At 51.7% G+C, this 17,558-nt stretch overlaps 1 protein-coding gene across 7 annotated transcripts in view; it reads left to right on the top strand.

Moving 5' to 3' along the window:
• Positions 1-17,558, top strand: part of UBR4 (ubiquitin protein ligase E3 component n-recognin 4) — a 133,337-nt gene that overhangs the window by 97,773 nt on the left and 18,006 nt on the right. For all 7 annotated transcript variants that reach the window (XM_087879111.1, XM_087879110.1, XM_087879109.1 and 4 more), the window contains 19 exons: positions 235-322; positions 429-622; positions 2,675-2,914; positions 3,150-3,288; positions 4,223-4,348; positions 4,439-4,567; positions 5,088-5,431; positions 7,149-7,239; positions 8,116-8,200; positions 8,602-8,729; positions 8,847-8,976; positions 9,093-9,250; positions 10,245-10,354; positions 10,465-10,606; positions 10,983-11,064; positions 11,191-11,364; positions 12,452-12,573; positions 12,904-13,101; positions 13,384-13,464. In XM_087879111.1, coding sequence (XP_087735237.1) covers positions 235-322; positions 429-622; positions 2,675-2,914; positions 3,150-3,288; positions 4,223-4,348; positions 4,439-4,567; positions 5,088-5,431; positions 7,149-7,239; positions 8,116-8,200; positions 8,602-8,729; positions 8,847-8,976; positions 9,093-9,250; positions 10,245-10,354; positions 10,465-10,606; positions 10,983-11,064; positions 11,191-11,364; positions 12,452-12,573; positions 12,904-13,101; positions 13,384-13,464 — 2,761 coding nt within the window. The remainder of the gene's footprint in view (positions 1-234; positions 323-428; positions 623-2,674; positions 2,915-3,149; positions 3,289-4,222; positions 4,349-4,438; positions 4,568-5,087; positions 5,432-7,148; positions 7,240-8,115; positions 8,201-8,601; positions 8,730-8,846; positions 8,977-9,092; positions 9,251-10,244; positions 10,355-10,464; positions 10,607-10,982; positions 11,065-11,190; positions 11,365-12,451; positions 12,574-12,903; positions 13,102-13,383; positions 13,465-17,558) is intronic.

Below are 17,558 nucleotides of genomic sequence, written 5' to 3'. Positions count from 1 at the left end.
AAAAGCCTCTGATGATCGTGTGGCTCAGCTGGGCATTGGGGGGGGGGAGGGCAGGGATTTTTGCTACCGGTTCTCCGAACCACCCACCGCCATCGCTACCGGATCGGGTGATCCGGTCCGAACCGGGAGCATTTCACCCCTGGGCCTGCCCTATAGAAGGAAAAAACTGCAGCCACCTGCGACTTTGGCCTGAGCAGAATAAACTCAACTGCCTTCCTCTTCCCCTCATTCCAGCACCCTCTCCGGCCTGGTGGAGTTTGACGGCTACTACTTAGAGAGCGACCCCTGTCTCGTTTGCAACAACCCGGAAGTGCCTTTCTGCGTAAGTGCCTCCCCCCGCCCCCCTGTGCTTTCCAGCCCCGCCAGGCCTCGGCCTCTTCCAACCCATCTCTCTCTCTCTCTCTCTCTCTCTCTTTTTTTTCTCCCAGTACATCAAGCTGTCCTCCATCAAGGTGGACACCCGTTACACAACCACCCAGCAAGTGGTCAAGCTCATCGGCAGCCACACCATCAGCAAAGTGACGGTCAAGATTGGAGACCTGAAGCGCACCAAGATGGTCCGGACCATCAACCTCTACTACAACAACCGGACCGTGCAGGCCATCGTGGAGCTGAAGAACAAGTAAGGATACATACGCACAATCACCAGAGGCGGCTCGGAATCTCTGGCCAGAGAGCAGTTTTAGGCTATCCTTGACTCCTTCTCTTAAAGCGTTTTATGTTCAAGTCTTGTTTTTAGCTTTTTGTCTGTACACCACCATGAGGGAAATGGGTGGTTTCCAAAAGAGAGAGAGAGAAAGAGATGGATTCGGATACGGATTATAGATGGATGATAGATAGATAGATAGATAGATAGATAGATAGATAGATAGATAGATAGATAGATAGATAGATAGATAGATAGATAGGATAATAGAAATAGAAATAAATAAACATAATAGATAGAAATATAGATAGATAATAGATAATGGATAGTTATAGATAGAAATAGATGATGAGATAGAAAGAAAGAAAAAGAAAGAAAGAAAGATAGATAGATTGATAGATAGATAGATAGATAGATAGATAGATAGATAGATAGATAGATAGATAGATAGATAGATAGATAGATCTATTTGGCTGTGCACCGCCCTGAGTCCATCGGAAGAAGGGTGTTATAAAAATTTTAATAATAATAATAATAATAATAATAATAATAATAATAATATAGATAGGATAATAGAAATAGAAATAAACAAACATAATAGAAATATAGATAGATAATAGATAATGGATAGATATAGATAGAAATAGATGATGAGATGAAAGAAAGAAAGAAAGAAAGATAGGAAGATGATAGAAAGATAGATAGGATAATAGAAATAGAAATAAATAAACATAATAGATAGAAATAGATAATAGATAATGGATAGTTATAGATAGAAATAGATGATGAGATAGATAGAAAGAAAGATAGATGATAGATAGGTAGATAGATAGATAGGATAATACAGATAGAAATAAATAAACAATAGATACAAATACAGATAGATAATAGATAATGGATAGTTATAGATAGAAATAGATGATGAGATAAAAAGAAAGATAGATAGATAGATAGGATAATAGAAATAGAAATAAATAAACAATAGATAGAAATATAAATAGATAATGGATAATTATAGATAGAAATAAATGAGATAGAAAGATAGATGCTAGACAGATAGATAGATAGAATAAGATCCCCTGATAATAAGTCCAATCGGGCTTTTGAGCGCATGCGCTAAAATAAGCCTCCTTCCGAAAATATTTAAAACACAAAGCTGGAAATCAGGTAAGACAGCAAGAGAAGCCCCATCTTGCTCCATGTACCCCAAAATAATAAAACCTCCCCGAAAATAAGGCCAAGCGCTTATTTCAGGGTTGAAAAAAATATAAGATGGGGTCTTATAAACATAATAGATAGAAATATAGATGATAATGATAGATAGTTATAGATAGAAATAGATGTTGAGATAGAGATAGAGATAGATGAGAGATAGAGATAGAAATAGATAAACAATCGATAGAAATATAGATAGATAGTTACAGATAGAAATAGATGATAAGATATAGATGATGGATGGATGGAGAGAGACAGACAGACATGGATGCTAGATATAGATGAGAGACAGACAGGCAGACGGACAGACATGCTCCTCAGCCACAAGCTGCAGGATTTTTTAAAAAAATTTTTTTTAATTTGATTTATATGCCGCCCTTCTCCGGAGACTCAGGGCAGCTTACAGTGCGTTAAGCAATAGCCTTCATACTTTTGTATATTTTATACAAAGTCAGCTTATTGCCCCCATAATCTGGGTCCTCATTTTACCTCATTTCTCCTGGATGTTTCTCTTCTGGTTTTGGCAAAGCTCCTTTGCCCACAAGTAGAACACGGCTTCTTTTTCAGTCTCCTCCCCATGGAGTCTTGATGGCTCGATTCATTCATCGCTGCTGGGGAGGCGGGGGAAATGCCTTAATTCTTTATCTCGCTTGGCTCATCTCATTTTCAGTGTGAGGGGTAACAGGAATGCTTAGTTTTCCCGGGAGTGGAGCAGAAGAGCAGAAGTGGACTTCTGTGCCTGGTTCTCATTGTTGGCCTCCCCACCCCACCCTCCCGCCTGCATCCTCCCCCCCCCGCTCCTGCCATCTTTAGGCCGGCCCGCTGGCACAAAGCCAAGAAGGTCCAGCTGACCCCCGGACAGACGGAAGTGAAGATCGACCTTCCCCTGCCCATCGTGGCCTCCAATCTGATGATCGAGTTTGCCGACTTCTACGAGAACTACCAGGCCTCCACGGAAACCTTGCAGTGCCCCCGATGCAGCGCCTCGGTCCCCGCCAACCCCGGAGTCTGCGGAAACTGTGGGGAGAACGTCTACCAGTGCCACAAGTGCCGGTGGGTGAGCTTAGCCCCTCTTCTCCCCCCACTCCAGGGAGCTCCAGGATGGAGGAAGGGGTGACCTCGGGTGAACCCTGCCCCAGGGGCAGAAATCTTGGGGTTCTCCTGGCTCTTTAGCTGGGGTCCTACGACCAGTCCTAGAAGGAGATTTGGGGAGGGGGAATCTCTTTGGGGAGGTGGGGGAGCGATGATGAGATTTCAGCGGGGGACCCCCCTCGGTGTTGACTTACAGGTCGATCAACTACGATGAGAAGGACCCCTTTCTCTGCAACGCCTGCGGCTTCTGCAAATACGCCCGCTTTGATTTCATGCTGTTCGCCAAACCGTGCTGCGCCGTGGACCCCATCGAGAACGAAGAGGACCGGAAGAAGGTCAGGGGTGGGAGGAGGAGGAGGAGGCCTGCCTTTTGGGGGGAGTGGGGTGGAGTGAGATTTTGCTGCCTCCCTCCCCCCAGGAAACCATTTGTCCATCTTTAAGAGGGCCTGTTCTACCCCCAACGCTGTACAGGTCGTCCTTGACTTTACAACAGTCTGTTTAGTGACCATTCAAAGTTACAACGGTGCTGAAAAAAGTGACTTCGGACTGTTTTTCACAGTTACGACCTTTGCAGCATCCCCCCATGGTTACGGGATCCAAATTCAGACACTTGGCAAATGGTTATGGTCCATTGCCGTGTCCCTGGGGTAACGTGATCCCCTCGGGCGACCTCCTGACAAGCAAAAGTCATATGGGACAGCCCGATTCACTTAACCGCCCAGAGTCCCTTGGGAGTTGGGCGGCACAGAAATGTGACAAAATAAATAAAAATAAATAAATAAAAATAAAATAAATTAACAACCGGGTTACTAATTTTATCGTGCAGCTTTAAGAACTACGGCAAGAAAAGTTGTAAAATGGGGGCAAAACTCATTAAACAAACGTCCCACTTGAACAACAGAAATTTTGGGCTCAATTGTGATCATAAGTCGAGGATTACCGGTGTTTACGGAAACTCCAAATCTCCAGAATAGAGTTTCATGCTCCACCTTGGCCCTTGGGTAGTTTTCCCTGTTACCCGAAGCGACCCACTGTCTGGTTTGGGTCGGAAAAAGAGCTCAGCCTGTGTGCCGGACATTGGAGTGAGCCAAAAAGCTTCCATTCACTGTCTGGGAGGCAGATCGCTGCTTGATCCCCAAGCTTATTACCTAGAGACCTGCTTTGTCTGGAGGTTGGCAGGAATTTTGCTGTCCCCGAAACCTCGGGAGCCCAGGGTTGTTTAGTTAAGCCAACGCATAATCGGGGTGCTGTGGCATTTTCACCTGCCAGGCCGTGACCAACATCAACACCCTCCTGGACAAGGCCGACCGGGTCTACCACCAGCTGATGGGCCACCGACCTCAATTGGAGAACCTGCTCTGCAAAGTGAACGAGGCGGCGCCCGAAAAGCCACAGGTAGAGAGAGAGGGTAAAGGCCGCTCTGGGTGGACTCCGGGCGAGGCAAAGCCATCTTGGCCTGACCTTTTCCCCTCCTTTCTGTGGCAGGATGACTCCGGGGGCAGCGGAGGCCTCAGCTCCACCTCAGCCAGCGTGAACAGGTACATCTTACAGCTGGCGCAGGAGTACTGTGGCGACTGCAAGAACTCCTTTGACGAGCTCTCCAAGATCATCCAGGTAATCTGGGCCACTCCCAAGATCATCCGGGTAATCCCTTCGAGCAGACTGGGACAGTGGCTGCCAGAATTCCCCTTGAACTGGCCTTGCCCACCCCTTTCAACAGGTTGGCTGTTGAGATCAGAAACGTTCTGGTGCATTCAGGCCAGGCTTCGTCAGGGCTGAATATGTCTGCTAGTCCCAGAGTTCCCCAATCTTTCCGGCTTTGCGGCCTGGTGTGGGTGGTCCCACGCGAGTGGTCGGCAAGCGTGCGTGTGTGTGTGTGCAGCTCCATTTGTGCAAGCCGTGAGAAAGCTCGACCTCCGCTCGTGCAAATGGAGTGCATCTCCTGCTTTCGGGTCGCTTGGTTCTGAACAGCTCGTGACCCAGTAGTGGGCTGCGGCCCGAGATTTGGGGACCCCTATGCTAGTCTGTCTTAGGCTGCTCTGATGGACATTCAGCTCTTTGACCACCTGAGGCCCTACTCCATTTGTGCCTCCATCATGGCTTATCCCCCTCTCTTCTCTTATCCTCTCCCCAGAAAGTGTTTGCCTCCCGGAAGGAGCTCCTGGAGTATGACCTCCAGCAGAGAGAGGCCGCCAGCAAGTCCTCCCGCTCGGCAGTCCAGCCCACCTTCACCGCCAGCCAGTACCGCGCCCTCTCGGTCTTGGGTTGCGGCCACACCTCCTCCACCAAATGCTACGGCTGCGCCTCGGCCGTCACCGAGCACTGCATCACGCTGCTCCGCGCCTTGGCCACCAACGCCGCCATCCGCCACATCCTGGTCTCCCAGGGCCTCATCCGCGAGCTCTTCGACTACAACCTGCGCCGAGGGGCCGCCAGCATGAGGGAGGACGTCCGCCAGCTCATGTGCCTCCTCACTAGGTGGGCCTCGACTAGCTGCCTCCCCTCCTTCCTTTTTGCCTTTTTCCAAGGATCGGTAACAGTGGAACCCAGACGGCCTCTTGCATTGGATTGGCTTTGCCTATGGAGAACCTTGGGCCCTTGAACCCGCTCAGTACTGAAGATCAGTGTCAGACCTGCCCCAGTCTGATCCCTTAGGAAAGAAAGACCCTCGACTCTATTTAGTTGAAGTGACGGGTTCTTTTACTAAAAGATGCTGGCTGCCGTAAAGTCAGGCTAGAACTAAATTTCCCACACAGAAAAGCTATAAAGTTTTCTCCTCATCCCAACCTTCCCTTCATGACCAGTTCGTCTTCAGCCAATGATGAACTGCATAGGTCCGTGATGGCGAACCTATGGCACGCGTGCCACAGGTGGCACACGGAGCCGTATCTGTGGGCACACGAGCATTGCTTTAGCTGAGCTCCAGCGTGCATTCACGCACCGACCAGCTAATTTTCAGGCCTTCCAGTCCCAACAGAAGTCGGGAAACGGGGCATTTCCGGCCTCCGGGGAGGTGGGAAAGGCCGTTTTTGCCCTCCCACCTCCCACCCAAGAGAGCCTCTGGAGCCTGGGGAGGGCAAAAAACAGGCCTACTGGGCCCACCGCTAACCTTTTTGGTGTTGCGTGCCAAAAGCAGGGGGAGGTCGTGCATGCATGCGCGGGGCCATGGGGGGGTATTGAATTATGGGTGTGGGCACACGCACGCTTCCCCCCCCCCGTGGTCTCCCCCCGCTTTTGGCACGGGATGGCAAAAAGGTTAGCCATCACTGGCATAGGTGTTTTTAGAAATGCTGAGGTGTTTGGGGTAGTCTACATTCCAATCTCAAGCTGCATGGCCTTGAGCGCTGGCACAAACTGGCTCCATCTTTGCCTGGTCTTCGTCAAGCTGTCATCCTCCCTCCCTATTTCCCATCTCTTCCACATTCATGTTTATTGCCCATTTGTTCTCCCCATGTCCCCTGCCCCAGAGCCTTTGATGGCAGGATGCCAGCAAGGGGCCAAGCCGAAGTTGGCAGACCTGACCATGAGTTAAAGCTGAACTTGGAGGAACATACTTAGAACACAGAACAATAGGGTTGGAAGGGATCTTGGGGGTCTTCTAGTCCAACCTTCTGTTTGAGGCTTCCAGATAAATATCTGCCCAATCTCTTTTTTGAGAACTGCCATTGATGGAGCATCCATAACTTCTGGAGGCAAGCAGTCCCACTGATTAATTGTTCTGTCAGGAAATTTCTCCCTTTTTCTAGGGAGAGAGAGTTGGATCTCTCTTTGATAAGCTTCCATCGGTGACTTCTATCCTCTTTCTCCATCTCTCCATCCATCTACCTTCCACCTGTACTGCTTGACCTGCCTGTCAAGCGCGGGGGAAATTCAGGCAGTTCAAGTAATTAGTATAAGGATTTATTGCGAGCTTAAGCTCTCTCTAAGAATCTGGCCAACTAACAGTGAAGGGAAATGAGCGGGAGATAAGACAGGCATTCAAGCCCGGGCTGGACTTGGGGTCATCCACCTGTTTCTTACAGCTAACACAACTGGCTAGTCCACTTTCAAGTCGTGTTCTCTCAGGAAAGACGTCCTGGGTGTTGGGGTTATGACATGAGCTGGATATGTGTGTATTTGTGTGTGTGTGTGTGTGTGTTGGAGCACCCTGTGACATTTTAAAGATGCTTTTGTTTTATCCTCCGTCACCAACCAGAGACAACCCAGAAGCCACACAGCAGATGAACGACCTCATCATCAGCAAAGTGTCCGCAGCTCTAAAGGGCCATTGGGCCAATCCTGACCTGGTGAGCAGTGCTGGCCCATCTCTTCTTCTCCCTCCCTCCCTCCCTGGTGGCCCCTTGGGCTGGGGCCCCTCTGTAAAACAAGCTTCCAGCCTCGGCACCCCAAGATTGCCCTTCCCCTTTCCTGCCGAAGGGATGAACCAGCTGTTGTGACCCAGGCCCAGGTAGTTAGTATTAAATGCAAACAGTTCGAAAACAAACAGACTTTATTAGAACAGCTGAGAATTAACTCATTCTCAGCGTAGTCCAAACTAAATTAAAGCAAATTCTTCAAAACACCATTCCTCAGTTTATCACCGACCTTGGTATAATTAGGCAAACGGCCAAATGCTTTTCTTGGCAACAGTTCAAAAACAGAAGATGCCGGCAAGAAATAAATACAGTGAAACAAGAAGCAAATTCTCTCAACGTTGTTTTCCGGCAAAGAGGCCAAGAGCCATTGCTGGTCTGTTTTAAGCCTTATGGGAGGGGCCAATCATCTCCTGGCCTTACTCCTGAGTTGTCCCTTTTGCTTTAGCTGCTCTTGCCTTCTGGAAGCTCTGTGCATACCCGCACTGGGAACAGGCTCCTCCTGTTCCTCTGCCTCTCTACTGTCAGCCTCTGGAGGCTCCAGAGTCTGCACCTCACTCCACGATGGCCCTAGCTCCATCTCTGCCTCTGACGCAGAGCCCTCATCCGGGCCTTCCCCAGCCTCCAGGACTGGCCCATGTTCTTCCTCAGCCTCAGCACTGTCCAACTCCGCTGCCAGCTCCGCAGGCTGCTGGCGGACCACAACACCAGCTTCGGGGTCTTCCCGGCTCCTTCAACAACCTGGAAAACCTAGATGCAACACCCCTTACTCTATCCTTTCTTTCTCTCCCCCCCCCACCCCCTTCATAGGCCAGCAGCCTTCAGTACGAGATGCTGCTGCTGACGGACTCCATCTCCAAAGAGGACAGTTGCTGGGAATTGCGCCTGCGTTGCGGTGAGTCCCGGGGCTCGGCAGGCCAGTTATGTCGCGGAGGGGGGGGGAAAGGAGAGGGAGAAGCAGTGGTGGCATTCAGCCGGTTCGCACCTATTTGGGCGAATTGGTCGTGGCCCCCGGGCGCTACGCCGTCCTATTTAGCTACGTTTTCTAAGCCGTGTGCATGTGTGCAAGCCACACACGAGAGCAAAGCTCATTCGCGGAAGGCTGCGCCCATGCATGGAAGGCACGCGCTCACATTTTCGGTGCGCGGCGAACCAGTGGTAAAATTATGTGAAACACACACACACCCAGAGGAGAGAGGCGCCATCCCCACTGGGAGAAAAGCCAGCAGGGGAGGGGGAAATGTTATTTCTGGGGTCTCTGGCCCGATTCTGACCCCCTTGTTCGCTTTGGCCCAGCCCTCAGCCTCTTCCTCATGGCCGTGAACATCAAGACGCCGGTGGTGGTGGAAAACATCACCCTGATGTGTCTACGGATCCTTCAGAAGCTGATCAAGCCCCCGGCGCCCACCAGCAAGAAGAACAAGGTAGTTGTCCCGGCTTCCCTCCCTCCCCACCCCCATCCCAGCCTCAGGTGTGTGGGCGCCCGGTTACAGCAGCGATGTCTCGAGGCCCTTCCAGACTCTCTTCTTTGGGCTCCCCAGGACACGCCGGTGGACTCCCTGACCACGGTCAAGCCCTACAGCAATGAGATCCACGCCCAGGCCCAGCTGTGGCTCAAGAGGGATCCCAAGGCCGCCTACGAGGTGTGGAAGAAGTGCCTCCTTGCCAGAGGTATGTTTCTCTCCCCCCCACACTCTCACCCCACCCTTCCTGGCTTCCTCCCCCAGCGGGACAGCAGCCACCCCACCCTGCAGCTCCACTCGCGTTGCTGCTTTGCCATCTTTCAGGCCTTGAAGCCAACGGGAAATCTCCCGGGCGAACGGAGCTCCGCCACCTCTACCTGACGGAGAAGTACGCCTGGAAGTGGAAGCAGTTCATGAGCAAGCGGGGGAAGAGGACCTGCCCCCTGGACCTCAAGCTGGGACACAACAATTGGCTGCGGCTGGTGAGACACATCGATGCACTTATCGGGGGGGCGGGGGTGAGGAGAGGAAGAAGGAGGAGAAGGGGAAGAAGAGGGAGGAGGAGAGAAAGAAGGTGGAGGGGAAGGAGAAGAGGAAGAGGAGGTGGAGAAGGGGGACGGGAAGGAAAAGGAAGAGGAGGAGAGGAAGAAGGGGAAGGAAAAGGAGGAGGAGAAGAGGGAGGGGAAGAAAAAGAAGAAGGTGGAGGAGTGAAAGAGGGAGGAAAAGTGGAAGGAAGGGGAAGGAAAAGGAGGAGAAGAGGAAGAAGGAAAAGGGGAAGGAAAAGGAGGAGGAGGAAAAGTGGAAGGAAGGGGAAGGAAAAGAAGAAGGTGGAGGAGTGAAAGAGGGAGGAAAAGTGGAAGGAAGGGGAAGGAAGAGGAGGAGGAGAAGAGGAAGAAGGAAAAGAGGAAGGAAAAGGAGGAGGAGAAGAGGAAGGAGGGGAAGAAAAAGAAGAAGAAGGTGGAGGAGTGAAAGGGAGGAAAAGTGGAAGGAAGGGGAAGGAAAAGGAGGAGGAGAAGAGGAAGAAGGAAAAGAGGAAGGAAAAGGAGGAGGAGGAGAGGAAGGAGGGGAAGAAAAGGTGGAGGAGTGAAAGGAAGGAAAAGTGGAAGGAAGGGGAAGGAAAAGGAGGAGGAGAAGAAGAGGAAGGAAAAGAGGAAGGAAAAGGAGGAGGAGAAGAGGAAGGAGGGGAAGAAAAGAAGAAGGTGGAGGAGTGAAAGAGGGAGGAAAAGGGGAAGGAAAAGGAAGAGAAGAGGAAGAAGGTGAGAGAGGAAGAGGAGGAGGAGAAGAGGAAAAAGGAGGAGGGGAAGTGGGAGGAGAAGGAAAAAAGACCAGACTCTTGGAGAAGGCGATGCCAAGAAGCAGCGCCATCCTGAGGCCGGGGGTGGGGGCAGAAGATTCTCCAAGGAACGGGGTGGGATCCATGCCATGTGAGTGCCCAAGGGGCATCTCCTGCCTTCTCCTCCCCCCTCCGGTTTCCAGGTCTTGTTCACCCCAGCAACCCAAGCAGCCCGGCAGGCAGCTTGCACCATCGTGGAAGCCTTGGCCACCATCCCCAGCCGCAAGCAGCAAGTCCTCGACCTGCTGACCAGGTAAGGCCCGGGGCAGGTAAGGGAGGGGACCACCCCCCCACCCCACCCCCCGCTGCACCCCTTCGTCTTTCTGACGTCCGGACGGCCTCCTCCTCCCTTCTTTCTGCCAGCTACCTGGACGAGCTGAGCGTGGCGGGCGAGTGTGCCGCCGAGTACCTGGCCCTCTACCAGAAGCTAATCAAGCCAGCCCGCTGGAAGGTCTACCTGGCGGCCAGAGGGGTCCTGCCTTATGTCGGCAACCTGATCACCAAGGTACGGAGCCCCCACCCCCACCCCGGACTGGGAGGGGAGAGGGCTCTAACTCCTCCACTTCATTTTGAAACAATACAAAAACCCCTCGCTGCTTTGGGAACCACGTTGACCCTCCAGAGCAGGATTTGCTGGGCACCTCATTGGCCCATCCCACAAGGACAGCGGCCGGGGAGGATGGGTAGTGGAGTCTGACAAGAGCTGGAAAAGCTACAGCTTGCTCCTGAGACGTTCAGCTCAGACTCTGGAAGGTTAAAACCAGCCTTTTTCCCCCCGATGCTTAGCTCCCCTATTCCCCTGTGGGACAGTCTTGGTCTTCCTCCCTTCCCCGGCCATTCTGGGCCTCTTTTCTTCAAGGCTGGACATCTCTCCGTTTCAGGAAATCGCCCGTCTCCTGGCCCTGGAGGAAGCCACCCTCAGCACCGACCTGCAGCAGGGCTACGCTCTCAAGAGCATCACCGGTAGGGCAGCCGCGAGGTGTTCTTCCCCCGCCCTACCCCCTTTGGTTTCCTTGGGCTGTAGGGAGCCACAGGCTCCTGGCCGGCCCATGTTACTCAGCAGCCTTCCCTGCCCTCCCCTCCTGCCAGGCCTCCTGTCCTCCTTCGTGGAAGTCGAGTCCATTAAGCGCCACTTCAAGAGCCGGCTGGTGGGGACGGTGCTCAACGGCTACCTCTGCTTGCGAAAACTAGTGGTGCAGCGCACCAAGCTGATCGACGAGACCCAGGACATGTTGCTGGAGATGCTGGAAGACATGACCACAGGTAGACGGCGTGGCGGGGTGGGGGGGGCATCCTTGACTTGGTTCGGCCTACACCAATGCCAGCCTTCCTGGCCTCAGCAAGGGGGGAAAGAAGGAATTGCTCTGCCTAAAGAGCGATTTTCTCTCTACTTGAGATAGCAATAGCAATAGGACTTAGACTTATTTACTGCTTGACAGTGCTTTGCAATCCTTTCTAAGCGGTTTTCTGAGCCAGCACATCGTCCCTCCCAACAATCTGGGTCCTCATTTTACCATCCTCAGAAGGACGGAAGGCTGAGTCAAGCTTGAGCTGGTCAGGATTGAACTGCTGGCTGTGGGCAGAGTTAGCCTGCAAAACTGCATTCTAACTACGGGGAGGGAGGGAGGGAGGAAAGGAAGGAAGGAAGGAAGGAAGGAAGGAAGGAAGGAAGGAAGGAAGGAAGATAGCAATAGCTCTTAGACTTATATACCGCTTCACAGTGCTTCACAGTCCTCTCTAAGCGGTTTACAGAGTCAGCCTCTTGCCCCCAAAGAATCTGGGTCCTCATTTGACCCACCTCGGAAGGATGGAAGGCTGAGTCAACTTTGAGCCAGTCAGTCAGGATTGAACTCCTGGCAGTGGGCAGAGTCAGCCTGCAATACTGCATTCTAACCACTGGGAGGGAGGGAAGGAAGGAAGGAAGGAATAGCGCTTAGACTTATATACCGCTTCACAGTGCTTCACAGCCCTCTCTAAGCGGTTTACAAAGTCAGCATATATTGCCCCCAACAATCTGGGTCCTCATTTTACCCACCTTGGAAGGATGGAAGGCTGAGTCAACCCTGAGCTGGTCAGGATTGAACTGCCAAATTGCCAGCAGCCGGCAGCCAGCAGAAGTAGCCTGCAATACTGCACTGTAACCACTGCGCCACCACAGTTCCTGTTCTTCAAAAGAAAAAGGAAACCGTCAACTTAGCTACTTAGTTTTGAGAAAGAACGCACGTGGGGCTTCTTTGCTCCTTTGGGTGGGATCAGCCCATCCCAGGGAAGGAGCCACGTCGGGGAACACGCCCCAGTGAGCCCCACTCTCCTCCCCTCCTCTCTCCCTTCCGATCAAACTTGCCCGCAGGCACAGAGTCCGAGACCAAGGCTTTCATGGCCGTCTGCATCGAAACCGCCAAACGCTACAGCCTGGACGACTACCGGACGCCCGTCTTCATCTTCGAGAGACTCTGTAGCATCATCTACCCGGTAAGGGGCGTGTGTGTGTGTTTCAACCTGGCCCTGATCCTGCCCGGCCAGGGAGCCGCTGGAACAGAGAGGCCAAAGGGGGTGCTTAACTCGGCTCGTCCCTAATGACTTTGGGGAGCCAATGCTTCGACTCTGCTCTTTTCTCGTGACCCGGGAAGGGCAGTTTTAGGATGGGCCTCTGCCCTGACCTTCAAGGCCCCGTGAAGGGCAAAGGGCAGCACAGTCTGGGGCTCTTGGCAACTGTCCGCCATGGATGGCACCACAGAGCTGTTGGGTGGGGCAGGAGACGGGGCTTTTCTTTCTCACCCCTGCGCTTCCCGCCTCTCTCAGGAGGAGAACGAAGTGACGGAGTTCTTCGTCACGCTGGAGAAGGACCCTCAGCAAGAGGATTTCCTGCAGGGCCGGATGCCCGGGAACCCCTACAGCAGCAACGAGCCGGGCATCGGGCCGCTGATGAGGGACATCAAGAACAAGATCTGCCAGGACTGCGACTTGGTGGCTCTGCTGGAAGACGACAGCGGGATGGAGGTGAGGAAGCCGTGCGAGCGGGATCAAGCCGGAGGGTGTGGGCCACGTTTTCCCAAGCCTGGGAGGGGGGCCGGGGTTTTGTGCAGATCCTCCTTCGCTTTACGAAGCCTGGCTTTTTTTCCTTGGCGGTCCGTCCAGGGCCCCCTGGTGGCTTTTCTGTGCTTTGGGTAGAGGGGCCTGCTTTCCAAAAAGCAGCAGCCCTTCTCCGTTTTTAAATCGACGTCCTCGTTCACCTCCCCGCTGTATGTGGTTTTTTTTTTCTTTCCCTCCTGTTTCTTTCAGCTTCTGGTGAACAACAAGATCATCAGCTTGGATCTTCCGGTGGCCGAAGTGTACAAGAAAGTCTGGTGCCCGACAAACGAGGTGAGGGGTCCTTTTCGGCATCTCCCTTCCCTGAGATCTTGGAATGAACACACTCTGTGCCCTGCCCTGGCCACTGTCTCCTTCCCCCCCCCCCCCAAGATTTCTCCCCTCTTTTTCCTCTATCTTTGCCCGCTGTGCATCCCAGAGCACATTGTGTTCAGGCACAATAATCTCAGGTACGCTCCAGATTACTTGCTCACAAGTGCATGTCTTCATCTGCACCATTGCTGAACATTACAATCCAACTGTTTTCCCCGCGGTCCGAGGACTGGATCCTTAGTGGCGGAGAAAAGCAGTCAGAGTCATGGTTCTAAGTAATCTTATTTTAATGACCCACATAATGCCTTCCGGGGCAGAGTCTGGGCAACTGAATGGAGCTGAATGGTTACTGGCCGGATGCCCTTCCTGTCACCAGAGCTGAGTTTTGTTCAGCAGATATCCGTCCACCCCTCTGTGTCACAGGTCACATTAGTCAACCAAGCAGGCGATGAACTTCTCAGCCCTTTCTCCTGCTGTTGTTAGGCCGATTTGGCCTTGGTTCTCAGGAGCCTTATCGTTGTTGTGTCTGGCACGTTGGAGGAAGACATCCTACATTCCATAAATGTCCCGTCCCGCGCTTCCCCACCCCCCCCGAGGTGGTATTCAATTACTTTCCCTACCGGTTCGCAAATGTGAGCACGCACACATACGTCTGGCCTTCCACGCATGTGCTTTGCTCGTGCGCACGGCTTGCACACATGTGCGCGGCTTCAAAATGAGCCTAAATAGGACGGCATAGCACCGGGGAGGAGAGGGGGGGGGCACCTGCAGGTCGCTACTACCGGTTCGCCTGAACCAGTGCAAACCGGCTGAATACCACCTCTGCCCCCCCCCCTCCGCCAAATAACTAAGAAACGAACCAAGAAAAATATGGCTTCAGCTAGAATCGAATTTTGAGAGTCGACAGGGAGTCTCGGTGTGGGAAAAAAACAGGCTTTGCTGCAAGTCAGAGTTGGCCCCAAACGGCCGTGCTGGTTCTTGTATTGGCTGCTTTGGGGCAGGCTGTTGGTAGCCTGGCACAGAGTTCCCCGACCTTTTTCGGCTTTGCGGATCGGCGGGGAGGAAGAGGGGGTTGGTTCCGTGCTCACTTGCTCTTCTCACCTGCCACTTCCATGGCCTGATTCTAAATGGCTCGAGGCCCGGAGGTGGGCCGCGACCTGCGTGTTGGGGACCTCTGGCCTAGCAAACCTCCTACTGATGAATTCTCACCTGTATTGAAGAAGGAAAAAAAATCATTTTAGGGAAGCTTCGGTTGAGCAGAGCAGCCTTGAAACCCTCTCTCAGATGGATTCCCTTTTCCGTCTTTTAATTCCTTCAGCCTCCTGTTTCTTCTCTATTTTTTATTTTACTTTATTTTTTTTTTGTTTCTTGCAATCCGCCTAACGTCGCTTAGCCCGAGCATCCGTCGCATGATGGGCCCCATCTAGGTATGTCAGGAGAGAGTTACGGGCCCAAATTAGGAAGCCGATAAGACGGCCTTTCCTGGCGATAAACAGTATCCGGGGTTTTTTTTATAGCGGAGATGATGATTTTATCCCAGGGAAAGAGAAAAGGCCCGTTGCCTGTGTGCTATCAAAAATTCAAAATACCTTTGTAGCCGAGCATTTTCGGGAGGGGATTAAGGATATCTTTGCTTTAACTCTCGGTGCCAAACTTTGGGTATTATCCCCCAGAAAGCCTCTAGGAATGAATATGTTAAAATAACCCTGCCTTGTCATCTGAGTTCAAAAGAATCTCATGCTTGTCGGGAAAGCAGCCGGGAGATTAATTCATTCAGACGCGTGTCTCCAAATGGCCCCGGCTTTGAATGCGGTGACAGTTTTTTGAGCAAAAGCCTGCATTTTCATCGCGGAGCCCCGTAAATGGATGGGAATGAGAAGGGATTCTAGATAGGTAGCAGAGAGAGAACACAGGCAGTCCTTAACTTACAACAGTTCGTTTACTGACTGTGCATCCCAGAGCCCATTGTGTTTTTTGGGGGGGGGCTCCTGATTACTTGCTCACGAGTGCATGTCTTCATCTGCACCATCGCTGAACATTACAATCCAACTCTTTTCCCCACGATCCGAGGACTGGATCCTTAGTGGTGGAGAAAAGCATGTCATGGTTCTAAGTAATCCTCTTTTAATGACCCCCATAATCCCTTGCGGGGCAGTGTCTGGGCAACTGGATGGAGCTGAGTGTTTTATTGGCCGGATGCCCTTCCTGTTGCCAGAGCTGAGTTTTGTTCAGCAGATTATATATATATATTATAAATAATATAACATTTGACACAAAGCCCAAAAAAAAAATACAACTACGACTACGCGATTGTTTAAAAGCGTTCCTAGTTAATCCATTAAATCTTAAGAAAATATTTTCTGTCTGGAATAACAGTAGAAAGCTGCTGGCTACGCTGGGCTGTGGCTATCTTAATTCTGGTTGCAGAATTAATTGACACTTTTTTTTCCCTGGGCTCACACGGGGCCTTGTGTGAGTGAGGTCTACACAAAACACCCAGCCAACAAAGAGGCTCATCCTGGCTCGCTTTTGGAGTTCACTCAGAAAATTCTCAACTGACATGAGTACGTGCGAACAGAGGCTGGGCGGCTTCTGCTGGAAAAGTCTCTTCTGTTCATACTAGGCACCATCCTCCGAATTACGGCGGCTAACTTCATCTCAGAGTGCCCCTAGCTGGCGAGAGCGGGTACTTCCCCCCTCCCCCAGAGCTGTAGTGGCCTGCCGGTGTCCAGCAGAGCTGGCAGCAGAGTTGGATGGACAGTGAGGAAGTTGGGGAGGAACATGGGCCAGTCCTGGGGGCTGGGGAAAGCTCGGACGAGGGCTCTGCGTTGGAGGCAGAGATGGGGCCAGGGCCATCGGGGAGTGATATGCGGACTCCGGAGCCTCCAGAGGCTGACAGTAGAGAGGCAGAGGAACAGCTGGATCCCGTTCCCATTGTGCGCGTGCTCAGAGCTGCCAGAAGTCAAGAACAACTCAGAAAGCAGGGTCGACTCGGGAGTAAGGCCACACCTTGGAGATAATTGGCCCCTGCCATAGGACATAAAAGAAGAGCAAATGGGACGTGGGCTTTTGCAGGAAGCAATTAGTTCCATTAGGTCATTTCAAGATAGGAAAGTTCTGTTCGTGACTCTTGATAGACTCTGTGCCAAGTTTGGCCTCGACCTGCCTTTGGAAATTGGCTCTCTGGCAGCGTTCCAAGGGAGATATGGTCGGTGTTGATAAACATTCCTCTGAAAGACTGTTTGCCAAAGCCTTGTTGACTGTGAATGACAGTAATTCACAGTCAGGTAAATAAAAGAGATTTGGCTGGAATTAAGCATTTGCTTCCTGCTTTCTAAGGAACAAAACTTTGGGGCTTGCTGTTAGTTTTAAAACAAGGCCTTCAACAACCCTTGCCCCGTGGGGCAAGTTAAAGAATTTGGAGACAAAGAGAGCCAACCCAGAAGCCTCTTCCCGACCTGTCCTCCAAAGCACCTGAAGGCAGAACAAAAAAAAAAGCATTGGATGGATAGTACCGCTTTGTAAAGCCTTAGTAAGGCCACACCCGGAGTTCTGCATCCTCTTTTGGTTCACCGCTTTAACAAAAAAAGGACGTTGAGGCTTTGGAAAGCAACTTAAGATGATTAAAAGCTTGGAGATTAAAACCTACGAAAAACGGTTGCAGGATTTGGGTTTGGGCCAGTCTAGAGAAAAGAAAAGGACCAGGGGGGGGACATGATAGCAGTCTTCCGGTATTTGAGGGGCTGCCCCAAAGAAAAGGGGGGGAGTCAACTTATTTTCCAAAGCGCCAGAAGGCAGGACAAGACGCAACGGACGGAAACTCATCAAGGAGGGAAGCAACCTGGAATGAAGGGGAAACTTCCTAACAGCAAGGACGATTAAGCAGTGGAACAGAAGTTGCCACCAGAAGTTGTGGGTGCTCCCATCGCCGGAGGTTTTTAAGAAGAGACTGGACAGCCGTTTGTCTGAAATGGTATAGGATCTCCTGCTTGATCAGGGGGTTGGACTAGAAGACCTCCAAGGTCCCTTCCAATTTACCTGCTATTTTGCCTCTC

Source organism: Pantherophis guttatus, chromosome 15, assembly GCF_059756535.1.
Source record: "Pantherophis guttatus breed Tessera chromosome 15, ASM5975653v1, whole genome shotgun sequence".
NCBI lineage: Eukaryota > Metazoa > Chordata > Lepidosauria > Squamata > Colubridae > Pantherophis > Pantherophis guttatus.
Note: the sequence above shows the minus strand (reverse complement) of the source record. Positions and strands in the feature narration are given on the sequence as shown.